Here is a 25,845-nt window from a genome sequence, read left to right as displayed (position 1 = left end):
TGAAAGGAGTGAAATACAAAATACAAAAACAGCTGTACAGACCCAGATGTGTCATTTATTATTTGCACACTATCTACAGCAAATCAGCTTATAGTCTAACCGCGTCCATCAGTTTTTTTTAACTGTCACCTACATTGAGTATGAAACCACGAAGCAGAGTGTTCCTGTTTTGAATGGCAAATGTCATTGAACTCTTTAGGAACACACGTCCCTGAGAAAACACTGCACCTTTAAATAATGCAAACGCTTCAGTCTGAACCATTGAGACTTGCACATCTTAACAAAATGCACTGTTTTGCTTAATGTGATGTTGTGTGAGCTGCGCGCTCTTCTTTCTTTGCTGGAGCATCTTTGCCCTCAGTGTCTGGAGCTTTGGCTGACTCCAGCTCAGATCCAGCTGTCAGTGCTGACACCCTCTGGGCGAGCCGCTCCAGGACCAGATCAGCAGTGCTGGTGAGACTATGCTGAATAGACAGAGAGGAGCAAAATAACACAACATTCAAATTAGATTTGAGGAGATGTGTTGAGTTTATTCAAAAAAGAAATAATAGGCTCTGAGTGCTGCTTTAGAAATGGTGCAACAGTTGTTTTGTGTTGCGATATGGTGCTTTTGAATGCATGAAGGTGAAAAGCTGAAAAGGTCCATTAAGTGAGATCACTGTAATAATTTTTCTCAGGGTTTTGTTAGTTTTGTCGGACCATTTAAGCTGCTCAGTGATGATGAATGATGCTACAAGGTGCATCAAACAACGGCTGGAAAACCTCATTTTTAATGGATAAAAGAAAATGAAAATTGAAATTCACTTTTATATCAATTACAGGCCTTCAGAGATCAAGGAAACAGATTAGACGAGACCTGGAAGTACACGCCGGTAAAGTCAGTTCAATCAATTCTGCTGCAGTTTCTGCTGGTGGCCAGTAGAGGTCAGCAATGATTTGATATTTGTTTTAATTTACTTCTCCACTAGAAATAATATTTTTCTCCATTCAAGACTAAGCCTTTGTGTTTACTGAAGTACGTGTGTGAGCTATCTGTTCTGCTGAAATGCAGAACATCAGAGAGGCACTGGCCTTTTATACTTTTAGCTAAATGTAGGATATTATCAATTGTGTTATCTTATTGTGTTGTTTTTGCTCCTGACTGTTTTAATTACATTGTACATCTAAAAGCCCAGCTACAGACAGGCATCGAGAATTAGCAATAGCTATAAACTCCTTCTGCAACAAATTAGTTTCATGCCCTGTTTTGAAACTATGTTAAATTGCATTGTCCCTATCAAACAAATAAATAAAGAAACAATGAACACTGTAGCTTTGATTAGCACCATGGATGTTCCTGCTACACACCTGTAATATATGCAAGCCCTTCAGTGTGAGGACAGCCAGCTCTTTCAAACCGTCCCCGGTCAAGTCTAAGTAGATGACGGATAGCAAAGGACTCTTGAAGCTCCGCCTCCACTGCAGCTGAAACTGTCCGCCACCTGCCGGATGGAACTTGTAACACAGAAGTTCCTGTGTGGCAGAGACAGGTAAAAAACAATGTTATCATTAGCACCTCACCACAGCAGTCAGCGATGACGCCTGTGAAGAGACAACACACGTGTCCTATTCTGTCACTTCCCACCATTTTTAATTCTTACTGCACATGTCATTTTACCTCAGGGGTAAATCTGGTGATATTCTGTATTTTTCTTATTGTCAACAAATCCCATGAAAAGACCATAACAAACAATGAATGTCTCCAAATAACAACTACTGTGTGTATCCAAAGCCTGGTATATCTTATTCCTCTGAGCCATAGACCTCCATTGATTCCAAAAACTTTTAAAAATACTTCAGTGAGCCATATTGTTTCACTGGGTGACAAGTTTCTTCATAATGATGAACATGAGCATTGTAGTTTATTTTGACTTTATCCCACATGCACCATCCTGCTGCAGGAAACATTCACTAATGTAACAAAACTATATTAATCCATGTCTGCAAATAGTCTCCAATAAATGCACATTTCCTCCTGTTTGAATAACATTTCTTTAAAAGCTAAAATGACCAGATGCTTTTTTATAAATGACTCAGCTTTTTCTTAAAAATGAGAAAAGAAAGATTTGTGTCACTGGAACCAGTGGGCTTCAAGCTGAGAGCCAAAGAGACACATACAAAGCCAAAGCATGGAGAGAGAGATGGACAAGCACATTTTTGTTTTTGCTCTGTAATGAGTTTTAATGGCACTAAAAATAGAATATCACCAGCTTTATCCTATAAAGTACTATTACAGTTTTTCTCAATTGCTTTGATGCAATTCACAGATCAGAAATGTCATTCTCACAGCTCTTAATGCAGTTCTCAAAACAGTTAATGCATTTTTCATAACATGAAATCACCTGTGCAAAAGCCTCTAAAACAATCAAAACCTTGTTCACATGTGCTGAAACATGTAAAGTCAGTCAATCACTTCAACATTGACACCAATGAATTAAAGCTTTTCACCAGTGCTTCAAGACTTAGACACAAAATGTTTTGATATTTTGATAAAAACCTGACTGACTTTAGAAAAAGAGAATTGCAAAACATGGTTAGAACAGTAACACTTTGGAAAAATAACTACATTCTCTTTCAACACTGCATTGGTGTTTACTGTACTGTGTTTCAACACTGTATGGGAATGTATATACAAGCCTATACAACAGTGTGTACATAATATATCCAAAAAATCACAATAAATGAAAAAAAGTGTTTGATGACTTTGATGCAAATACTTGATTTTTAGATGTGTTCATGATATTTTCAATGCAGTGTTTCATTTTGCAAAACTGTATCTGTAAATTCACACAATGTAATTGGTGTTACAGAGGAAAGCAAAAATGATAAACATGGAACTACGCATTGAAAAATAGACAAAAAGAAACAAAAATTATAATACAGGAAATACAAACATATTTGAAGAAAGTTTAAAGTGATTTGATTGAAAACACTAATGCAATGCAGGATTGTACCAAAGTGAGTGTGAGGTCTGTCATTCTATCTGACGAAGGTACAAACTGTTCTCATGAGTTGTTAGTCAGATCAGAAATGCATCAGCACAATGAGAAAACGTCTTTAGTAGTGAACTATGTGTGGATACAAAGGAAACACTTGAGAATCACAATGAAATATTTCTAATGTGTGCGGGGAAATGATTAACTGTTTTGAGAACTGCATTAAGAGTTGTGAGAATGATGTTTCTGAATTAACTAAAGCAATTGAGAAAAACTGTAATAAAGTCCATTAGTAAAGAGACACGCTCACCTGTCCATATGTTCCCAACAGCACCTCCTTCTGTCCGTCAAAATCCAGGTCAATGACTAGAGCACAAAGCACTGCATCCCACTGGTCACTCTCTGAGAGGCACACGGAGCGGGACAAACCACTTTCCTGGACATCTCTGAGAGAGCACAGACCCACAAATAAAACAGTGAATTCACACACTGCCTTATACAACAAAGATCATTCCACTGAAACCTTTCTCTGGTTCTGACCTGTAGACAACTGCCATCTCAATGGTACTGGTTACCAGGAGGTTGTAGCTTTTCATTTCCGAACCTGAAAAAGACAAACCAACAATCTTGAGATACACTGCAGGTGATGCAGAAGAGACAAACTACAACAGACCAGTAACAGTACCTGTCTCTCTGCTGGACTGGTTGGGCTCCGTCTGGCAGCTCAGAGGGAACAGCAGCACTGTAGAGATTGGACTGTCGAACTGGACCCGCCAGCTCTGCAGCACCTCTGATTAAAAAAAAAAAAAACACACACAAAATATCTTTAACACACACTGAGGAATAGTCCTGGAGTATGATTTTTGCATCTTGTATAAAACACAGAAACAAGATGGAGAAAAATGCCATTTATAACCAATCTTCATACACATTTTAATGACAAGAAAATACTGCTCACTGCAGTGTCAGATGCGACAATGCTGTTGACTGTTTATGAAAAGTTCATATAGCACAGGTGCAATACTGTAATCTTAATTAACCCCATTGTTGATTAATGTACAGATGAGGTCTGATTGTGATCTTAATGAAATGAATGCAGCTCTGTGATACACACTAACCCTGCTCATCCACAAACACAGCTGATTCTGATTATTCTGGCTGATTAGACCACAGCTGTGTCCGAAATCATTCTCTATTTACTGTATAGTGTGACAGTTCGAATGTGTGAACTTCCTGTAATTAAACCAGTAGAGCTCAGGACTTCTACATTACTTTCTACCAAAGATCCCACCATTCAAATGGGTCAGGTTCTATGGAGGCAGTGTCTGAAATCAGTCCTTCATTCTCTCCTTCACTACTCCCTATATTAGTGGTCCTATACTCTATATTAGTCATTGTCCTGCCGCATTCACATCACATAAACCACAATTATGAGCAGCTGAGTGGGAAACACCCATTCACGTCCAGTCTGAGACATCGAGAGCCTTTGTCACGGATGGTATCACCCACTTAGTGAAAACTACTACAGACATGTTGGCTGCACCACAACTGGCAGTTACATCAAAATAAAATGCCAATGCTACAGCTACAGCTAATCTAATACAACTGATTCAACTCACTTTACAGGAGCTATACACTGTTAGTATCTGCTTTCACTTCGTAGTGAACTGCTACAAATATACACAACAGAAGAAGCTACTTCAGGCTGTTTATCTGGTGCGACAACAAGGTTGACACCAGGGCTAAGCACCTCAAAATAATGTGTGAACACAGAGTAAGGGATTTTTTTCCTCCTCTTCCCATTCTGCCAACATTGCATGAATGCAGGATCATTTTGCGTCAGAAGGACAGGTGTGTGGGATTGTTTTTGTGCCAATGTAGAGATTTTAAATATAGTGCATTATGTAGTAAACAGGGAATATTTTGGGACAGAGCTTGAATGTTGGTCTTCTTCATTATAGACATGTTGACATGTCACAGCAGGAAACGCACAGGTGTGGATGATAAAACTGGGTACTGGTGCTGTTCATGCTGCCTCACCGTCACACTGTCTTACTGGGACACCTGAATAGAACAGACCCATCATTAGTGTTATTAGTAACACCTGTGCTTTTCCAACTATGACAAGTGAAAGTATCTGCTGTGGAAAAGGTCCACAGTGAATGAGTGAAAACAGGAAGTGATTTCAGAAACACACTACACTCACACAATGTCAGCAGAATAGGAAGAACAGGAAAACCTCTTGTTATTGTGACTTGGGGGTGTTTATGAATTATTTCATGTTGGTATGCCCACTGCAAACCTTAATTGTTATTGTTGCTATATTCATTTATCAGTGTAACCAGACCCAAACAAATAATGTATATCTCCTTTTAAATTTTTTATTTAAAGTGTTGATCCATAAGAAGATATATTTGTGGTTTTAAGAACCAAAAACCATCTCACTGTAGTTTTACATCTCCTCTCTCAGGCTTCTCTCTGGAGCTCTAGTAACAACAGGTCGTGAGCCAATCAGAAGAGAGGAGGCTCTGAGCCTCTTCTGATTGGCTGACTTCAGGTACATTTCAGGTAAACACTCTGAGAAACCAAATCCTCCGAGGCTGGATGGTGGGTCCAAGTGGGGGGGCGGGGGGGCTTGGGGTGTGGCTGAGAGCGGTGTCTGCTTTGTTGTGGCATCACAAAGTTCCAGAGGTTGTGCCAGCTCGTTTTAAAGCTCAGTTTCTGAATACAGGCTGTGTGCATTTCTCTGTGGACTGAGGGCTTAGATACTTTCATAGTATTAATATAGAACCTAGACCTGCTTTATGATCAAACAAGACATGGAAATCTCACTTTATACAAATCAAATATACAATTCGAAATTAAATTTGCTAAATGGATTATATTAGTGTTCATATCATGTTTTGTTTATATAACCAAGTGGAAGATACTGCAGCTATCAGAAATGACTGAAATCACAACTAGGAGGATGACATAAATGTTTCTTTTTCTGTTTTTTTGTCCATAATTCTGGTGAGATTGATATGACATGAACACAGGAACAACCCTCTTCTTAGATCTGTGGTATGGACAGATGTTTTTTGTTGCACCTGTTAGGGCAGGACAAATTACACCTTTGTCATCCTTATTTGCATATGAGTCCTGTGACCTCATGTAATTCCCAAGATAGCTCTGCAGCTGTTCAGCTTGAGCGGAGGTGTAATCAGTCAGAATAAAGACAATGAAAAATAACGTCACCTGTTTGGGCATGAATGGCTTTTAAGGTATGTGCATACTGGACTTTCAACACAACATAAATAATGTATATCAACACAGCAGTCTAATCAACACAGAGTGGAACATCTCTAAATCTCAGAGAGACATTATTCTGCGTTTGTCTCACTCACCTGGTCCAGTCTGGTTTACCAGAGCGAGGCCGACACAGCCGCTCTGACAGCCGAACGCTGAGATCCGCCGCCCGCCAGCTACAGTCAACATATCCAACCACAGCACACTGCATGGGAGGAGGAACGCAGCATGGAGGGTTAGGACTAATACATACAGTTAATTATATGTTTGATCATGGACTGACAATGTGTTGACAAAAAATATTGGCTTTTTTGTCAAAAATGAGAAGTGTTTGTTTTAACAAGATCCTTTACACCTAGTTTTCCAATTATTACTACATACAAAATTATTCCATTTTGTTAAAAGAATATATGACTTTAGCTTGTTATGTCACAATATTTTTGTCAGTATGTCATAAAATAGGTTAACGTGGTTTTATAAATAAAAGATCTGGTTTATCGGCCGTGTTGTGGCTGATTGTGGAAGTGGGAATCAGACTGAATATTGCAGGCTTATGTCTTTTTTCTTCGTCTGTTGAATTTTATATTGCTGCTGACCTCTTCTATTTTTCTAATTGTAACAGAATTGTTAATGTTTAGAAAACGCAATTAAAGGAAAATTTCATGCGTCAGATTAACACACAGAAATAAAGAGTGACTTACAAGTTTCTGATGGTCTCAATCAACACACACAGAGCTGAAGTGCACACAGACTCACTTGCTGGGCAGTTGTTGTAGCTCAGGGAACAGTCTCTCCACTGGCTGCTCCTCAAACTGGTGCAGGGAGGCGTTCTGTTGGAAACAAGTGAGTCAGGCTGAATGAGGCTCTGATGTTTGACTACCATGTTTTATCTTTCTTGCCAAGAAAAAAAATCCTTCCTGAAGTTTTCGTCTCTGTTAATCCACAAATCTTCTGTTTGACATAACCATGAATCTTGTTGTCAGCTGCTGTTTCCACAGTCAAGGATGAATTTCAATGTGGACAAGGAGTCCTTAAGATGAACATCTACATTTTCATAACAACTGAACAAACTTGAACAAAATCATGTGATGTGATCGAAAGCTCCAGAGAAGATTCTAAAGTCAGGTCTGATTGTTTTCATAGAAGAGTCTTGTTTTGTTTTTTTTACTTTATAAGCTTTGATTGAAAGTTTTTACACACACATATACTACGTACTAATGTACTGGTCTTTTGGTGAGTTCAATAGTAAAATGCCTTAAAAATGTAGCATTAATGATAGTCTATAATTTTATTTTATGTTTCAATTTTCACTCCAAATCTTCAGTGAAAAAACAGATGATAATTTGAAAACCAACCATGATAAAAAAAATACTATAATAAAACAATAAATATTTAATAATAAAATAATAATAAATAAATAATAAATGTTTTTTTTAATTTAAATATATTATAACAAAATTAATAAACATGTTATAAAATAATTATAAAAATAATATCTATTTAAATAAATAATAAAAAAAATACTTTTGAAATATGTTATAAAAATAAATGTAAAAAATAAATACAATATAAAGGTTTATTTAAATGAAATACATTTTTATACTTCTGAAAACAGGTAGTGAAGGTTTTTAAAAAATTAATGTTTTGATCGAAGTCTCATCTCACACACACATACAAACACATACACACACACACACACAGAGAAGTTAATCCAGTCTCTGGGCTGACCTCCTTGTACAGGTGGATCCTCTGGTCGTGGCCACTGAGTAGAAACACAGTCTCACTGCCTCCATCATCACACTGAACTCTGACAGAGACAGAAAAGGTTTCTGATATTTGTTATCCAGACACACTCATGTCACACTCTGTCATGTTTTCATGCTTCTTCCCCACTGGTGGCAGTAATACTCATTCAGGAATACTTGGAAAATCTCATTAAAATGTCATAGTTTAGCTCAGGAGCAGAGATTTTATATAAGATGAGACACTGGGTGATAAAAGCAGGAACAACTAAGATGAGATCAAATTATTGATTCTTACTGGGAAATCAATTCATAACAACAATAAAATAATAATGATTCAGTACAGTAAAAGTTAACTAGCAGTATAACAAATTAAAATGAAATGCTCAAAGTGGATAAAAGTTGAATTGAAAGGTAGCTGCTGCTGGATTGAGTGTTTGTTTTTGTTTTTTTAATCTATTATAATCAATAATCACAAAATTGAGTCTTGTCACTAACACTAGCAGTATTTTGTCCATTCCAGGATCCTGCAGGAACAGCTATCTTTGTGAAAGTGAAAAGCTAGTGTTAACAACAAAGCTAAGTGTGAAATGCTTCCACATTTAGCACATGTTGTTTATAGGTTCACAGTGTGTCACAGTTCTTCCACAGCAAACTTACTCTGTGTGGTAGAGCTGGAAGGGTGTGAACTGCAGCTCCAGATTCAGACAACTTTCTGTTCAAAGAGACACACTTAACATGAGAACGTGAGACATCTGTTAGAGTGAGGAGGACCGTGCACATCTGGACGCTGCTTCACTCACGTGCAATAGACTCCAGGTTGAACTCTGAGCCGGGCTCATAGTCACAGTAGATATTCAGGAACGGAGTAGCTTTGTCACCAGAGTCCTGCAGGAGATCAGTAACAGTGCTGCTGTCATTGTAACACTTAGAGTAAACTACAGTATACTCATGTTATTAACATGAAAATACCTTTATGAATGTGATGCCCACCACCAGGCCTCTGTTGGGTGAAGACTTGTTGAAGGCATCAATTGATACAATTTCTGCATCAACTAGATAAAGAAAACAGGATCAAACATTTGCAGAAGACAACACTGCTGCAGCACAAGCTTCAGGAAACACAACTCCAAGTTACAAAAACTGCATTACTAAAAGAAAATCTGATTAACATACTTTATAACAGTTTCAAAGTGATGATTACACTGTTATATTGTTGGTTTTGTCTGATTATTTGAGGCAGAAAATATATTTTCACTGAAATTAATGAGGGCTAAATTAAAATATTGGCTGCTTGTGAATTGTTGAGCTTCCCATTTGCATCCCATTATGTAAAATAGCTCCGTGAACTAAGGCTCTGATGGATGGTCTCATTTATCGTTGTGATTGGTTTCATTTTGGTTTGTCATTAGAGAAACTGTCTTGACACAGTACCAATAATAAATGAAGCCTTATAAGGGTTCTCCATTTAAAACAACAGCTGTATTGATCACTTAGTTTTGGTTATAGTGTGGCCTACAATACAGCTGTATATAACCAATACTTTTAACCGTAATGAAACAAATTATAACTCACTATTCATTTTAATTTTGTTAAAGAATGATGTTCTTATGTACTTATGGGAATTTTGAACTTATTTGATATATATTTATTTTTGTTTATTTGTGGATCTTTCACTTAATTCAAAATGTAAGTTGTGTGGGGAAACATTCAGATTCTTCACTGTAAGTCCCCCACCAGTCAAAAATGAATTTTACTTATTTTTTTTGTCACTGTGATGTTGGAGCTTCACTGTGCAGAATGATGTATGTGCAGAGTTTGACATTATATTTACTCATTTGGCAGATGCTTTTATCCAAAGCGACTTACAATTGAGGGACATCACTATTGCTTCAGTGCAGTAGACACCTTGATGTAAGTACTAAGTACTGCATATATTCAATAAGTGCAAGGAGATCAGTTAAAGGAGTGTAGTGAAAGTGTATAGTTAGTTTATCTGTGACAGGGGAAAGTTTCTCAGAGTGAAACCTTAAATCTCAGTTTAACATGTGGAAATACGAGCAGGATTTTGTGACATCACTAGTAGCTTGGAACCAATCAGGGTTCAGTATGCAAATTACACAAACGTGAAGTGAAAACTTGAGAACTTCAGTGTCCGTGCAGAATGGACCCGTCAATGAAATAGGAGACATCTTGTGTCTTTTGAAATGAAGAATATTTGCATACTCATAGATTATGTATAGTGAAAATGAATACAGGTACTTTAAATAATTTGTGAGTATGTGTTGAAAAACTATATGACACAAATTATTTTTCATTATTTTCTACTTTTATATGTCTTGAAACATCTATGAAAGGACCCTTAAAAAAGTAGAAAATAGAACAGTGTAAAAAATAGTCCAATACAATTAAAGGTCCAAATATAACAAAAGTATCCAAAATATTATCAGCAAAATGCAATTAAAATATTGAAACTACTGGATAGTTTTATCTATAGCATCACAGCATCTTTTCTAAGCTCCTCATGTGCTTTGTAAGTAATTTGCAAAGTAATAAGTTTGATGTCAAATGATGTTGTTGATTTGAAAAGACAATGTGAATTGTAGAGTAGAAGTTTAAAGAGGCATCAAATGGAAATACCTCAAATTTGTACTAATGTACTGTGTATGAATGAACATAGGTATTGAGTATAATACTATATATAGGTCTATATTATGAGTATACACTAAACTAGATCAATAGGAGATGTTCAATTTTGTTCTATTTTAAAAAAAAAAAAAAACAATAAAAACTGATATTTAAAAAATGACATTAGGTCTACATGTGTTTGTATCAGTCCACAGTGAGTGTGTAGAAACACATCCTGTTGTTATGAAAAGATTTAGTGAACTCCATGTTCTTCCTGTGCTTTGAGCAGAGCTTCCTGTCTGGTACCTGGTATGTAGGTGAACTGGATCTCCTTGGCCACAGGTCTGATTTTCTGCTGCAGCTCCTGGTACCTGAAACACACCACCTTCCCTTTGAGAGTGGCCGCTAACAGCTCCTGCTGCCCGGCCTGACACAGCCCGTAAATGTTGCTCTGTGAGGGGAAGCGGCTGAAGCTGTCCTCCACGAAGGGATACAACTCACGGAGCATCCTGCTGGGCGACAATAACTCGCTAAGTTTATCAGAAATGTCAAGAATTAAAGGAGTTCATGATTTCGTGTCTGTCCTGCTTCACGACAGCATCAAGCTAGCACTAGTGAAAAAAGAAACTTGCAGCCATTTATTAAAATTACAGCTAACCCACACGATAAACCTCTGGTTTTGCTGTAACGGCTGACGGCAGTAAGAACGACAATTTTATTTGGGAGACATAAAGTCTTATCTCCTATATTTTTCTAACTGGTTCTAAATAACTTGAACTATCCACAGTGGGAGCAAAACATCCGGGTTCGAGCAGAGCGGCGTTCCAGGTCATCGGAAATATTATAATCAGTGGTCCTGAAGGATCCAACGAGGCAAAAAATTAGGCTTTTCAGAACAGGAAGTGCGTTCAGATTGAGGAATGCATTTCCTATTTGATCCTTTACCTTTTTGTACTTTGTATTTTTTTCTTTAGTTTTGTTTTGAATAAACAGTAAAAGCATAATTTGCACGGCTGATATATTCATTCTTATTATAGCTTATTTCTAACTTATTTTAAGCAAAACGCCCAGTCACAGTAACTTTGGTCCCTATTTTTAAGATAAAAACAATTTGATGTCGTGACATTAAATAGTTTTTGGATTTCTTACTGTTAAATACACAGACACCCGAGGGTCTGGAAGGCAACACACGGTTTTTCTCCTTCATGATTCAAAAGATTCAAGATTCAATGCATCACATGTACACTCCTGCCACCCAGTGGTTACTGTCTTTCTTTTCGTTCTTTTTAAATAGTATACATGAAAGTGATTCTGTCTGATAAGTTGATGCTATTAACATTTTCTGGTTGCATCTGTCTCTGTTCACTTATTCTCTTTCATGCATTTTATTTACAGTCATAACCCTGTCAAGCTTTATCCAAATAAAGAACATTATATTCAGTATACAGCAATGAAAATTAATTCTATAGCCTACTACAGCAACTATTCACAGTCAGAAAGAGTCAGACTTAACAAAACAGATAATATTACAAAACTGCAACAATACATGTGATATAACAGTGTATTTAAGTGAATAAAACAAACCATCACGTGTGTATAAACTCATCATACCATAGACACACTCGTATACATTAGGAAGTATGATTAGAAAAAAATATCTGTTTTCATTAGGGTTGCCTATTCACCTATAGTAACATTTATGCTCACACAATGCAGTCTGCCACATGAAAACATTTGTCCACCAGATGTCAGTGGAAACTCACTCAGGGGAAACTCACCCTCCTGCTGGTCAGCTTCACTCCTGAGGAAATGCAGGTTGGTCCAAGCTGCATCTGCAAACTCCTTTAGTATCGTTGCATGAGAGGCAGCTCTGTAGATAAGCAAATTGTGTCACTGATGATTTTGGGAGAAACCTTCACTCCAAGTCAGTCTATTGTCATGGTCGGATGAGAGTCATCTTCAGCTCAGTTTAAACTTTATCTGATACACATCTTACCGGCCACGGCCTTTCCTCCTCTGCTACAGTGAGTGTGTAAATCTTTGCTCACAGGACTCTCACATCCTCATCCTCACCACAGTCAGAACAGTTCATGATTCACAGGAAGAATAAGACTGTGTAACATACAAGACTGACAACCACAGAGAAACACCACATGGATTAAACTGCAAACAAGGTAAAGAAATGCAAACATATCTTCATTCCATCTGATCTATCACTGACCTTTAGCAGAATTAACTAATAAATGATTTAATTTTTTTGTTGTCCCTAATCTTTATTTGACATTTAACATTAAGGACAAAAAAAAAATATGGCAATGTTTGGGGGCCCATAGTTGACTGTAGTATGCTTGGTTTATTTTGCTGCCACATCAATAAACTGCAGTGAAATATCACAGATTACATACTCTGACATCTGAGGTGATTGCCGTTTACTTTATACTCAGAAAACATAAAACTAGAATATTCAGATGTGTGAGCTGCATCCCCATAAAAACAACAGCAACAAATAACAGAGCTGCTTTGTAGGAACTACTCACCACATTCCTTCATGTAGCATAGAAAAGGTGGGAAAGTCAGCAAAGATGCCAGAACAAAAAACAAAGCTTTGATGCTGCTTCCATTCTCTGAGCAGGACCTGATTAGAGACAACAGGTATTCCCGTCAGTTCTTGAGTTAAAATGGCTTAGACATTGACTAAACTGAGCTCAACATAATATATAAAATCAAATATTTGCACATCCACTTATGATAAATACTGAAGGGGAGGTGTTCCTATCGTATTATGGGAGTAGATGAATAATGTAAGTGGTTGTTTAGAGTCAGAAAAGGCTGTTGCATAAGATTAGTAACTAAGTCCTTATATGACTATCAAAACAAATGTTTTCATATTCAGTTTTGACGAAGAGCAGATTTATCAACATCTATTACAAAGTCATAGTTCACAGTAGCTGAATATAGATAAGTGACATCTCAATAGGTTGTCATAAGGTCAAGTTTAATGTGAGGCAGTTGAATTAGTTATTGTCCCTTCACTGCAGAAGTGAAAGCAGAGTGACTGAGGCACAAGGACATCACTGCCAGCAGGTGGAAGTTTTTCTTTTGTATACTATAACTTCAAACATTTTTAAAACCATGAATCAAGAAGATCATCATAAAACTTAAAGCAGCACTTGGTCTGGCTTCATAAACTATTCACCAATGTTGTTGTCTGACCACTCCACAGTGTGTGTCACTATGTCCACTGTGAGTTGCTGGGGTGAGACAGAAGGAGGTGAGGCCCTGAGAGCTGCTGTTGCATATTGTGACAGTTCAGAGGTGGCAGTGTGCTACACCCCCACTTCTCCTAATACCATCTGCTAATCCATCTGCAGGATTACTGTCCACTGTAATCACTCATCCTCCACACTGACACACCTCACCTCACACTGCAACTCCTGACTCATTACACACACACACACACACACACACACACACACACACACACACACACACACGCACACACACACACACAAAGGTATCTTTCATAAGAAGTTTATTGTGGCTGTAGTTTTATATGGAGGTGAAATCAGGTTTATTCTTTGTGCAGGTTTTCCATTTATCAGTCATCACCTCTGCTGAGACCTTCCCGTCACTGATATTATAACTATAATAACGACCTAATGCCGTTGTGCAGCCGTACAGTGGCTAAAGTGCTTTACAAAAACAACATTAGCTACTGTTAGCTAAGAAGAAATACAAAGTGACAATAAACCATAACAATAAGTGAAATACTTGATGACCTATTTTTTGAATGTAGGTCTTAAATTTCAGTAAGTATATTTACTCAAGTATTATTCTTAAGGACTACTTTACTTTATCAGGGATTTTGCAATATATGCTCTACCTTATACTTTTACTCCACCAGCTTCCAGAGGGAGATTTTTTTTTTTTTCCACACAGATTAAGATTTTATATAAAGAAACATTATGAGTTTATAGAATACAACCCATTTTCTTCAGTATGGTTTGTGACCCCTTACAAAAAAGAGCAGCATCTGGTAGAGGAGCTAACTGTATATAGTAGTTCTCACAAGCTCCAACTCAACCAAGATTAAAATGCTTTTTACACACTGATGCATCAGTAATAATGTGATCTGTAATCATACTGCAGGGGTTCTTTTCCTGCAAATCCAGAACTTTTACATCCATACATTAGAAGTGAATTTGATATATATATATAAGTAAAAGGAGTAGTACTTTATAAAAAGTTCTGTTAGCCATGGTGCTGTGACCTGAGCTCTGTGGTAATGTGATTCTTCTTTTTCGCCCAAATTAACTGTAATTTTCCGTGAGACTTTTGTAATTGCTTGATATAAGGAGCCCTGCAGTAATAGAGACATGCGTGTATCAGCATGGACACATGATGGAATAAAAATGAAAGTTAAGTTTAAGAGCCCTCAAAGACAGTGGCTTGGTTGTCTGATGACACAGAAATGTAAAGTTGTGCAGTTGTATCTGACACTATGATGACTGATAAATTTGTATAGAGCTTGTAGAAAGAAAATATATTATCTAGCATAAACAGGCCAAGTGTTTTGGTCATGGATCTCCTGGTTACTTTCACTGTTATAACTTTTTACTCTGTATCACAGAGACAAAACACTGAAGCTCCAAGAAGATATAAGAAGATATTATGAGACTGGAAAGGATGAGAGAAAACATCAATTAATTCAAATAAGAAAAAAATATAACTAAAAATGGCTTAAAGGAATAGTTTGACATTCATCGCATCCTCCTGCAGCTCTTCATTTTTGCGGAGTCTCTGTCTTCAGTCTGGTCTTCAGCAGGTGAAGTGCAGCTCAATCAGATCGGGTGACTGACTCAGCCAGTCAGAGATATTCCACCTCTTTGGTTGTTTTGGCCGCATGTTCAGGATCATTTTCCTGCTGAATGATGTGTTGATGTATTGATGATGTGTCTGATTTGTTCAGTAGAATGTTTTATGTCAATTATTATAATTGTATCACACTTTATTCCAAATGAAACTTTAAAACGTCTGTTCTGCGCCACACCATCAACATTATCTGTCCATTAGTATCTTTACATGCACAGTGAACCCTGATATGTTTATGCTGGGTTTAACCATATCCAGGATATGATATAGAACATAACCTGATCATCTCAGGTTATTGTTCGTCTCTGATGCCTCCACATTACAATATCATTGGTGGTTAGAGGTGACGGAGCCTTTGCAGTTCAGGCCCCTGAGCTGTGCGACTGACTCCCTGAGGATCTCACACTGGAAAACTCTTAAAGGTCACTTCTGTCCTTTGGTTTTTTTTTCTTAACTGATGGTATTTGTTGTAATTGTTTTAATTATTTATCTTGTTTTAGATCCATGTTTTTGTAACTAGGTGATGTATAAATAAAGTTATTATCACTATTATTATTATTATTGTACTGATGAGCAGTTGTTATTTCACCTATGGCTGTACTGACCATATTTCATAATACAATCTTTATTGTAATTCTGTTTATTTTTTCCTTACTTATACAACTTTCAGTGCCGACTTCAGACCGACAGGATCTCTCTTGGCAGGAAGGTCTGGACAGGATTTAGACAAACATGAATTAACCTCAGTGTTAACAAAATACCAAACTACCAGCAGCACTGTAGAGGTGAGTTCACCTGCTAATTTGCACTGAAACAACCAGTCTTTCACTGTTGCTGTTATATACCTGAAACTGATACTGTGACAGGCTTTTAAAAGAAGATCGGGAGCAACTACAATATATGTCTTCCTCCTCTTTGGCACCCATCCAGCTGGTGGCACAGGCGAACACCTATAGGTGGCGTATGACCTACAACCTTACCCTAACCTTGACCACTCCCTCAGTGGTTAGAGTTAGGCTTAGGTTAGGTTCAGGTTAAGGTAAATGGGAAACACCTATAACAGGGTAACAGACTTAAACACAGGTTCCTGTTCTGTCCTGTTTCCTGCTTTTTTTTTTTAGAAAGTCGCCAACTGACTTTGGCAAACCAACTAACTCTGATATCTCTCTGATAGATTACTGCGTTTTTGAGTCATTGTCATCATCACTTGCACGGTCACCTCTTTACTTCTCATACTGACAGACAACTCCACCTCAAGCTAAATGGTAACTCTCAACTCAGGAAAAACATCTCCTCCTTCTCGTTGATTGAAAAATCCAGAATCTGTGAAAATGCAACTATTGTTTATTTCAAAAGTTTAATTACTGGATACAAGATGCTTTTTATGTTGTCATTAAGTCGGTTCTAAGTGTCTGTGCGCCGGAGGCTTCAAGTTTGCACATCACACTCACTCAAAATCATATTCATACGTATTCATTTTAGACTCAGGGAAGGATTTAAGGGAAGGACAGAGAGAAGGAAATCCATGATTTTAATCATAGTAATATCTGTGTCATTTGGTCGCCTGTGGTTGTCTGATAGAAGATCAAAATGTACTTTTTATCCAGTTTTAAGTCACATTTATAAGATACACTTTTAAAAATCTTGATTGTTTTCATCTGTATTTTAACCAGATGAAGGATTTCAGTCATTGGACGACTGGATCTTAAATTATCAGAGAAAAAAAGCCAGGCAAATGTTAGACAGCTCAGCTCCCAGCCCCTCCCTGACATCCTATCCATCGGACAGCATCGGAGAAACACCTATCTTTAATGTGAAACTGCTTTATTCAGTCCATTTATTCATTCCCTGGTCTGTGTGTTTTGGAGAGGACACCTCTGTGGATAATTCGGCTGCCGGTAAAAAACCTCCTGAAAAATTGACTCCAGACCAGTGGAAGCTGACAGCAATGGTGCTGAAGACAACAACTCCTGTGATCCCCAACTTCTCACCATCTTTTGTTATTGTTTTGATTGAAAGACCCCTAGCAGCAGAAGTTACATACTGTTTGTAAAATGTTTTGTTCAACATTAACATTTTGTGACTTGATAATAAACAACATTTCCTCATTGTGTTTAAAAAAATAATAATCCAGATGGCATTGAATTTCTTTCGAAGACTACAGATAAGATCTTCTCGGATCTCCTCTAAACATCTTTTCTATTCTCCCCACTGAAGTAACAATAGGCCTAAATAAAATTATTTTGAGTGGAGCGTCCCTTTAAATATCAAGCTGGAGCCAGGAGATAGCTAGCCTAGTTTAGTATAAAGACTGGAAGCAGATGGAAACAGTTAGCCTGGCTCTCTTCAAAGGTAACAAAATCCACCGACCAGCACATTTAAAGTTCCCTTTTTAACACTGTATCTCATGTCTGTCATCTTTGCATAACCAAAGTGTAAAAACAACAATTTATGGCTTTATAAGTTGCTTTTTGCCCAGCAAATTCTTGGCCTGGAGCAGTGACTTCCTGGACTCTCCAAATCTTCATGTTTATGATTATTATCCATTCATTCTTTATATCTTTCTTTCTGTTTTGACATATATTGCTGTTACTGTAAATCTGAAGGTCATATTGGGCTTTACGATGACTAAGCAAGATGAAGGAGTGACCACACAGTGTCATGCCTGTTAGTCTCTCTCTGTGTCTGTAGATTGATCTTAAAACCACAATATAACTGAATATGGTGCTTGGTGTAATAGACTTGTTTGTGTGTGTGTGTGTGTGTGTGTGTGTGTGTGTGTGTGTGTTTGTGTGTATGTGGAGTGTGACAGTATGGAGCTTCAACTGGTGATCCTAACTGGACTGTGAGGGGGGTTGGTGGGGTGGTTAGTGCCGGTCTATACTGAGCTGCTGGTGGCACCTGGTTTGCTCAGAGGAGATTATTACGTGTGTGTGTGTGTGTGTGTGTCCGTGCGTGCGTGTGTGCGTGTGTGCATGTGTGTGTGTGTGTGCGTGTGTGTGTGTGTGAGTGATTGGGGTTGACAGCAGCCTCTGTACTGCTGGCTGGCCTGCAGATTTAGCCGACCTGTTTTAGACACTGTAATCTGGATTAACAGCAGTAGTGTGTCAGTGGGGACGATGAGCACAGCCTCCCCCACCCTCCCCCATCCCTCTTATGTCCCGTCCCTTGCCTCTGCGTACCTGCTCCCCCTCCTCTCTTCCTCCCCCTCCATCCACCTGACTTACATCCACTTGTTCTCTTTCTTATTTCCCATCTTCCTGAGTTTCCAGGCGTCTGTCATCCCACAGTGAGTCGGACACTGACTCTGTTCAGTCTTAAAATAAAGCACTTGCTTGCATCATTGTGGATGTGTTTCTATGAGTCCAGCTTTAAGGGGGGGGAAGGGCAGTCGGGCAGGGATTATGTGAGCTCAGTCCTCTTCCCTACTTCCCTATTTACTGTTGCAGCTGCAGGACGAGCTGTTCCACTGTTGGGTGAAGATTGAATCACCAGCGTCAAAATCAAGTGCACAGTGTTTGTACAACACGTGAGATCTTTTTTATTAGAAAAATACAAGTCACAAAAAGACAGTCCTTGGCATGATTTTGTAAAAGATCCCACCTCCCAATCCACATTTTGGCCTATGATCATCTGAATATTACTGCAATACTTCAATATAACAGATTGTCTTAAAACAATGAAAAAGTCCATTTTAAATACAACTCAATAATAGAAGAATAAAAAAAGTCAAGAACACATTTTGAATCAGTCATGATTTAAAGTCTGTCCAATTAAATTAGTTTTAAAAGGTTTGTCAGAGCATGATCTCAAGCCAGACTGTGCACAACAGAACGTGGAGGTTTATAGAGCTCTCTGCACGCCTGGATGTATCTCAGTCTCTCCTTAGCTCTGACAGAACTGTAGTCCAGGAAAACAAAGTGGGACTACAGGAACTGCATGTTTACCATATGTAAAACTGATTCCTGCTTCCAGCTGTAGGTTTTCATCAGGTGTAGCAGCTCTCACTCTCAATCCTCTGTCCAGGTTGCGCTCTCCTTTCCTCCTTGCACCTTAGAGTCTTCCTGTCACCACATTTTCTACCTTCTGATTTTTTCTTGTCTTTCTTTTTTCCCTGTCCACAGACAGACTCATCCATTTCCATTTCGTGTGTCTCTCCAGCCTCCTTTCCTGCTCCACCACTGAAAGGATTGCTCTGTCTTTCCTCCCTTTATCTGGAGATAAGATACTTACTTTTCAGATAAAGCATATTATGATAAATCAAATGAGCTTTGTCGGTTTTGTGCATCTGGGTGTTTGTGTGCATGTGTGTGTGTGTGTGTGTGTGAACATGTGTGTGAACGTGTGTGTGATCGCAGCATGTGTGTATGCAGCTGTTTTGGAGATAAATGTAATCTGTCAATTACATGTGAATGTATGAAGTACGGCAGATGTGCAGCAGGTGAACTGATCATCGGAAGGAAAAAGGGAGAGAGAGATTTGAGGACGTAATAAGAACTGAATAGAAATTATTGTTTTCAAAAATCTTATCACTTGTGTGAAATAGAAATTCTTGTTATTGCCTTTGTTGTCTCTACTCAAACAGCTATTTGAGAAATTTCGAAAATGTTTTGTGGAAGGTTTACAATACTTAAAATAAGGCGGATAAAAAATCAACATCCAAAAAACTATTTTTTAGACACATAATGTAAATTATATTTTTGTTGTTCATGAAAACATGGAATTATTTATATCTGGGACGTCAGACAATATAATAAGAAACTTTGTGTGAATAGGGGTTGTATCATTATATAGCCTGTTGCTTTGGATATTTGTGTGTGCGTGTGTGTGGGTGTGTGTGTGTGTGTGTGTGTGTGTGTGCGTGTGTGTGCGAGTACGTGTGTGTATGTGTGTGTGTGTGGGGTGGGAGGGGCTTTGCTGGAGCCACTTGCTCCCTCTAATTAGCAGCGTGTGCCGGTAAAGAAACTCAGTAGAGCGACTTCACCAAGGCGCAAAGGCACTCGGGGGCCACTTCACCTTTGTGATGACTTGACTGTGTGATATCCGACTTGGAGAAGCAGTTTGGATGCTCAGCGCGCTGCATTGTGCTCTGCTGCTACGCTGACAGAGAGAACGAGCTGAAAGTGCAGTTTAAAAAAAAAGAAAGAAAGAAAAAAACACTTCAGGTTTCTCTGGTGAAGTCCCGCTTCTCTCTGCAGCGGGGTGGTGGTGTATCCGACGCACCGACTTGTTGCCCCAGCTCAGCTGTGAGGGGCCCTCGGCTGTTGTGTTGCGTGTCCGACCTACAAGTCAGCGACAGGACTTAAAAGCCTGCTGTAAGGATGATGTCCTACATAAAGCAACCCCATTACACCATGAACGGGTTAAATTTGCCTGGCCCCGGAATGGATGTGCTTCATACAACCGTCGCTTATCCATGTAAGTACAAACTGGTACATATATATATATATACATTTGTATTGTACAGATATAATGTATGTATATATGCATAGCCTATTTGTTTGTTCTTCTTTTAGTTTGTGATTTATACTTTTACGCATTTGTCTCCATGTTCTTTAAAGAATAAAATCCATCCTATATGATGCGTAAAAACGCGCAGACAGACGCGTAATGCTGTAACCAAACGAAAAATAAGTTAGAATAGGATCACTTTGTTTAGTGAGAGCCCGTGTAATGATTAACAAAAAGGTTGGTTAATAATGATGAGATGGAAAAATATAACCTATTATATAATTGTGACTGTTACATTGATTTGAGCCAAAAAAAACTATTTCAGGGTAAGTTTCGTTATAGGAGATGATGTGATGAAAATTGTATCTCTTTATTTACACATTACTCTGCTGTCGAAGATGTTTTTAGTACAGACACGTTTGTTAATACGCAGATACATTCAACCTACATTGATGTTAAAGCGCAGATTATCTGAGCTCCCTCCTCGCTTCAGTGTCAGGAATGAGCTTTGACATGTTCTTTTTTCTTTTTATGTTTTTCAATTTTTCCCTCAAGGGATCTGAAATGTTGTCACAATGATGACACCCAGATAAATATGACTGTAGATGGAGTCACTGACTGGCTAAATGCTAAATTCTCGTGACAAAATCCATCCATTTTGTCACTATACTTGTTCTGCACAAATACAACTTGGTGTTTGACTGGGCTGTGTGCCATGGAAGGCAGAAGGTAGAATCATGCCTCTGTGTGTACAAACTATAGGCGAATAAAATGTAGTGACTATTATGATCATTTTATGAGAAAGTGATTTTTGTCTCCATCTTGGTGAGAAGCAGCTGGCGGGATAACACTGTATTATAAAGTAATGTGAGGTTTTCATCAATATTTTTGTTTGTGGTCATCCTCACATACATACGGCTGGAAAACAACAACATGTTCTCTTCAATAACTCCCTATTAAAATAAGAGACATATCATCCACATTCACTGTGAGCTGTGCTCATAGATCATGTCATCTCCCTGTTGCTGCCAGTGAAATAATCCCCTCGCTGTGTCTTTTTGGGTTTGCAGCCACACCCCGGAAGCAGCGTAGGGAACGCACAACCTTCACGCGGACACAGCTGGACATCCTGGAGGCGCTGTTCTCCAAGACCCGCTACCCAGACATCTTCATGAGGGAGGAGGTGGCCCTCAAGATCAACCTGCCTGAGTCACGTGTGCAGGTACTGGCGAAGTAGGCTACAGTCATGATGGAGGCCGTATTGTTCAGTGTTTGTAGGTTACATACTGTAAAACTAGACATGATAAGATCTTCTTCAACAAGGGAACAAACTTATTCAGCAGAGGAAGTACAGCAGTGTATTTCTTCCATTCTATCCTATCATATGTCAAGTATCACTTCAGTTACATAAGTCACAATTGTCCTTTTATTTGCATCTCCTGACACATAACATGCTAACATGTTTCATGTTTTTCTTTGCATCTTCAGGTTTGGTTTAAAAACCGTCGCGCCAAGTGCCGTCAGCAACAGCAGCAGAGCAGTGGCCAGTCCAAGCCCCGCCCTCCCAAAAAGAAGGCCTCTCCAGTGCAGGAGCCCAGCGCCCCTGATCCTGTTCCTAACCCATCTAGCTCCTACAGCCCATCCTCTGCCCAGTCAGGCCCCAGCCTGGCGCCAAGCTCCAGCGCTGGAAACACTGCCGTGTCCATCTGGAGCCCAGCCATCTCGCCCCTGCCCGACCCCCTGGCCTCCTCCTCGGCCCCTTGCATGCAGCGGCCCTCACCTTACCCCATGAGCTACGGCCAGCCATCAGCTTACACCCAAGGCTACGCCAGCACCACCTCCTACTTCACCGGCTTGGACTGCAGTGCCTACCTGTCCCCCATGCACTCGCAGCTGTCAGGCACCGGGGGCGCTCTCAGCCCGATCACTGTGCCCTCAATGGGGGGCTCCTTAAGTCAGTCTCCGGCCTCACTGTCCTCACAGGGCTACAGCACAGCCTCCTCCCTGGGCTTCACCTCTGTTGACTGCCTGGACTACAAGGACCAGCAGGCCTGGAAACTGGGCTTCACCACAATGGACTGCCTGGACCACAAAGACCAAAACTCCTGGAAGTTCCAGGTGCTCTAGAAAGTGAGAAATTGTGGCGTTGATGTGTGTCAACATGTCGTGTGTCAGTGAGTCCCATGTGAGGTAGTGTGAGGCAGTTCTGCCGGAGGACTTGTCGTCTTTGATTCTCAGTTTCATGTTTGTAAGATTTTGTTTTATTTTCTAAAGGTGACCTCTGTAGCAACGCATTTTATTTGAAAGACTTTGGGGATGTGAGGACTGTGAGTGACAGTGCTGCCTGACTGCACATCATGTCTGTTGTCCTCTTCATGCTACGTTATCTAAGAGAACAAACGCCTTTAAAGAGCTTGTAGGAGAAGACTGGAGTCCTACGTCTGGAAACACACTGAGCCATCTCTCCTTCTGACATCAGCCACATGAACACAACACTTGTTCATTTTGTTTTAAACCTGCATTACCATATAGTGAAAGGAGAACTGCTTTAATTTGAAGGGGCTTTCAAGTCCTGTAGGTCACTCCTTCTTTCAGGGTTGATTTATTGTAAGCTATTTATTATTATTTTATTCTACACTTAAATATGTAATTTGGTTGCGTTTAGATCTTTTTGAGCGTTTGTGTTGCGTATTACAGTGTTAGCCCTTAGTGTTATCATTCTGATCTGTTCATGGAAAAAATTAGATCTTCTGTTTTAGTTGTGTGATTTATTAAAGTGATTTATTCTTTACACTGTTGTGTAGTGATAATCATTGAGATTCTGTGCTTTGAAATGAATTCTAGTTTGTGTTTGCGAGTTGATAGCTGGTTCATAGCAGTTACAGACTGACCCACAGTGGAGAGGTCAGTGTGAAGACTGGACACAATGGATGTAAAGTGGCCATGTTGTGGTCATGTCTGGACCCGAGCCGTCATGTTCGTCATACGGCCTGCATGGCCCTCACTGGCCCATCTTGGTTATTTTAGCTTATCTGATTCTGGGAGTGTCCCAATCCTCTTAGCCTCCCTTCAGCAATGCCCTAAGTGAATTAGTTAGGATTATTGCCCTATCCCCCTCTGTCTCCCTCTGTGTCTCACCCATCTCACCCACCTCGGCCTCTTCCTCCCCTACCTTTCCTGGCTCTCTCCTCGCTCTTCTCCTCCATCTTTTCTATCTTTGTCCATCCATCTTTCCTCACTCCATCTCTCCAACTCTGCAGTATCTCTTCTCTCTACCTCCTCAGGATGTGAGGCCGTCGGCCCAGAATAACATCCATAACATCTGAATCACTGACAACAATGAAGTTCATTAAAGCCTTTTTACTACAGTTGTTTTCATTAATTGTTCAGTTTCTCAGATATGTTATCAGCTCAGTGGTTCCCATTTTTCCACCCCAGCCGCCCCCACCACTCCACCAATCTCCCCAACTCCTCTGACTACTTGGTAATCCTCACATGACCTAATTACTGCCACGCAAACTTAACTATGACATCAAATATGTGAAAATATTTTGCTGACGTGTGTTCGTTTTGTTTGTTGTGGGAGTTTGTGTGGAAGGACGGTCAGATAGGATTGATTCTCAGTTACCAAACAAATGCTGCCAACACAACAAATATATTTCACAGCCCTCTCATGAATCCACAACATATTTTGTTTTTAAAGATAAGTTGAATTGTAAATTTGTAATTTTAGCTCAGTTATCATAAAATCATCAATAAATCTAACCTAAAGTGTTGATTGTCTTGATCAGATTACATTTTTACAAGTGATATAAATACTTCTTAACAGCTAAATTAATATGAAAGACTTGAAGAAGAAGAAGAATTACTCCTGAGAAATTCCTGATGTAATTGTGATATATATAAAAAGAAAAAATAGTTTTGTTTTTGTTGCTATGTAAATCATATCTCACCGTGTCCAAACGTTTTTTATTGTAACTTCAGATCTGCTGCACTGAAAGGAGTAAACGGGAACCGAGAGACATTTCAAAGCATTTTTCTGCACTCAACACTGACCTAATCCCACTCTGTGCCCGCTTTAATCCCTCTGCCCTCCCTCTCTGTGGTGTGATTGGTTAATCCTTGCATCCGTGTGCCCTGGTTGGTTAACCTCTCTTGGAGGGTGCAGTGCACTTGTAATCTTCTCCCTCAGCACTGAGAGTTTCAGACAGACATTTGCGCTGTAATCCCGGGGAGGAGCAGATGTGATGGGGGATGGACAGCGCTGAGCAGACCTTGAGGAAGGTGAACGCAGCAAAAACAAAAACACAGCACAATCTGAGAAGGAAAAAGATTCCGCTCCTGGTTTCCTTGAACTAACAATCATTGAAAATGAAAAAAGAGAAATGTCTTCAAAAAACCCAAACATTGGGTAAAAGTAAGCTACAGGTCAGTAACAGCAACAGCTTGATTTTATTTCAAAGCTGTAGAAACCCAGCAGCTGTAACAGAGAAGAGCAACAGATGTTTTACATTTTCATTCACCAGGTACACCGACTCCTCCACGTGTACGGGAAGTGATGAAAAAATATTTAACACACTCGAAAGTTCCCTTACTACTACAGGACTGACCCATGAAGCAGCTTTAGTCTCTAAACTATTAGCTGTCATTAGCAACAAAGTGCTAAATGTATTAAAATTGTGAACATTTTATTGTTGATGCTGTTGTTCAAACAAACTTCTCTGAAGAAATTACAATAAACAGTATACTAATTATTATCCAAAGGCTTTATAATACCTGCCTGACAACCTGCTCTTTCTCTCTTCATGTTTTCCTGACAGCTTTTAGCATTTTTCAATGACTGATTTAATGATTGTTGCACTCAGCTGTGCAAGAAATATTTGGATGCT

At 39.1% G+C, this 25,845-nt stretch overlaps 2 protein-coding genes across 2 annotated transcripts; one reads left to right on the top strand and one right to left on the bottom strand.

The window, feature by feature from the left end:
* Positions 1 to 35: 35 nt before the first annotated feature.
* On the bottom strand, positions 36 to 11,459 carry kptn (kaptin (actin binding protein)). The gene is made up of 12 exons (XM_056398237.1): positions 10,940 to 11,459; positions 8,978 to 9,060; positions 8,809 to 8,893; positions 8,666 to 8,720; positions 7,992 to 8,070; positions 7,020 to 7,093; positions 6,362 to 6,468; positions 3,661 to 3,765; positions 3,516 to 3,579; positions 3,286 to 3,421; positions 1,348 to 1,512; positions 36 to 464 (listed from the first exon to the last, which is right to left on the bottom strand). Exons 1-12 carry the CDS (start codon positions 11,139 to 11,141, stop codon positions 300 to 302), a joined length of 1,320 nt encoding a protein of 439 aa, XP_056254212.1. The 5' UTR covers positions 11,142 to 11,459; the 3' UTR covers positions 36 to 299.
* Positions 11,460 to 20,495: 9,036 nt separating this feature from the next.
* Positions 20,496 to 23,747, top strand: crx (cone-rod homeobox). The gene is made up of 3 exons (XM_056397629.1): positions 20,496 to 20,923; positions 22,027 to 22,178; positions 22,445 to 23,747. Exons 1-3 carry the CDS (start codon positions 20,827 to 20,829, stop codon positions 23,081 to 23,083), a joined length of 888 nt encoding a protein of 295 aa, XP_056253604.1. The 5' UTR covers positions 20,496 to 20,826; the 3' UTR covers positions 23,084 to 23,747.
* Positions 23,748 to 25,845: the final 2,098 nt, after the last annotated feature.

The sequence above is a fragment of the Seriola aureovittata genome, chromosome 15 (assembly GCF_021018895.1).
Source record: "Seriola aureovittata isolate HTS-2021-v1 ecotype China chromosome 15, ASM2101889v1, whole genome shotgun sequence".
Taxonomy (NCBI): Eukaryota; Metazoa; Chordata; class Actinopteri; order Carangiformes; family Carangidae; genus Seriola; species Seriola aureovittata.
This window is presented reverse-complemented; position numbering and strand designations above follow the sequence as displayed.

Excerpts from the sequence above, each read along its gene's own strand:
- kptn (XM_056398237.1), bottom strand. The coding sequence starts at position 11,141 with ATGCTCCGTGAGTTGTATCCCTTCGTGGAGGACAGCTTCAGCCGCTTC. Across the intron at positions 8,071-8,665 it reads TTCCAGCTCTACCACACAGA|AGTTCAGTGTGATGATGGAG; the intron begins GTAAGTTTGCTG and ends TGTCTCTGTCAG. Across the intron at positions 465-1,347 it reads AGGGCTTGCATATATTACAG|CATAGTCTCACCAGCACTGC; the intron begins GTGTGTAGCAGG and ends CTGTCTATTCAG.
- crx (XM_056397629.1), top strand. The coding sequence starts at position 20,827 with ATGATGTCCTACATAAAGCAACCCCATTACACCATGAACGGGTTAAAT. Across the intron at positions 20,924-22,026 it reads TACAACCGTCGCTTATCCAT|CCACACCCCGGAAGCAGCGT; the intron begins GTAAGTACAAAC and ends TTGGGTTTGCAG. Across the intron at positions 22,179-22,444 it reads TGCCTGAGTCACGTGTGCAG|GTTTGGTTTAAAAACCGTCG; the intron begins GTACTGGCGAAG and ends TTGCATCTTCAG.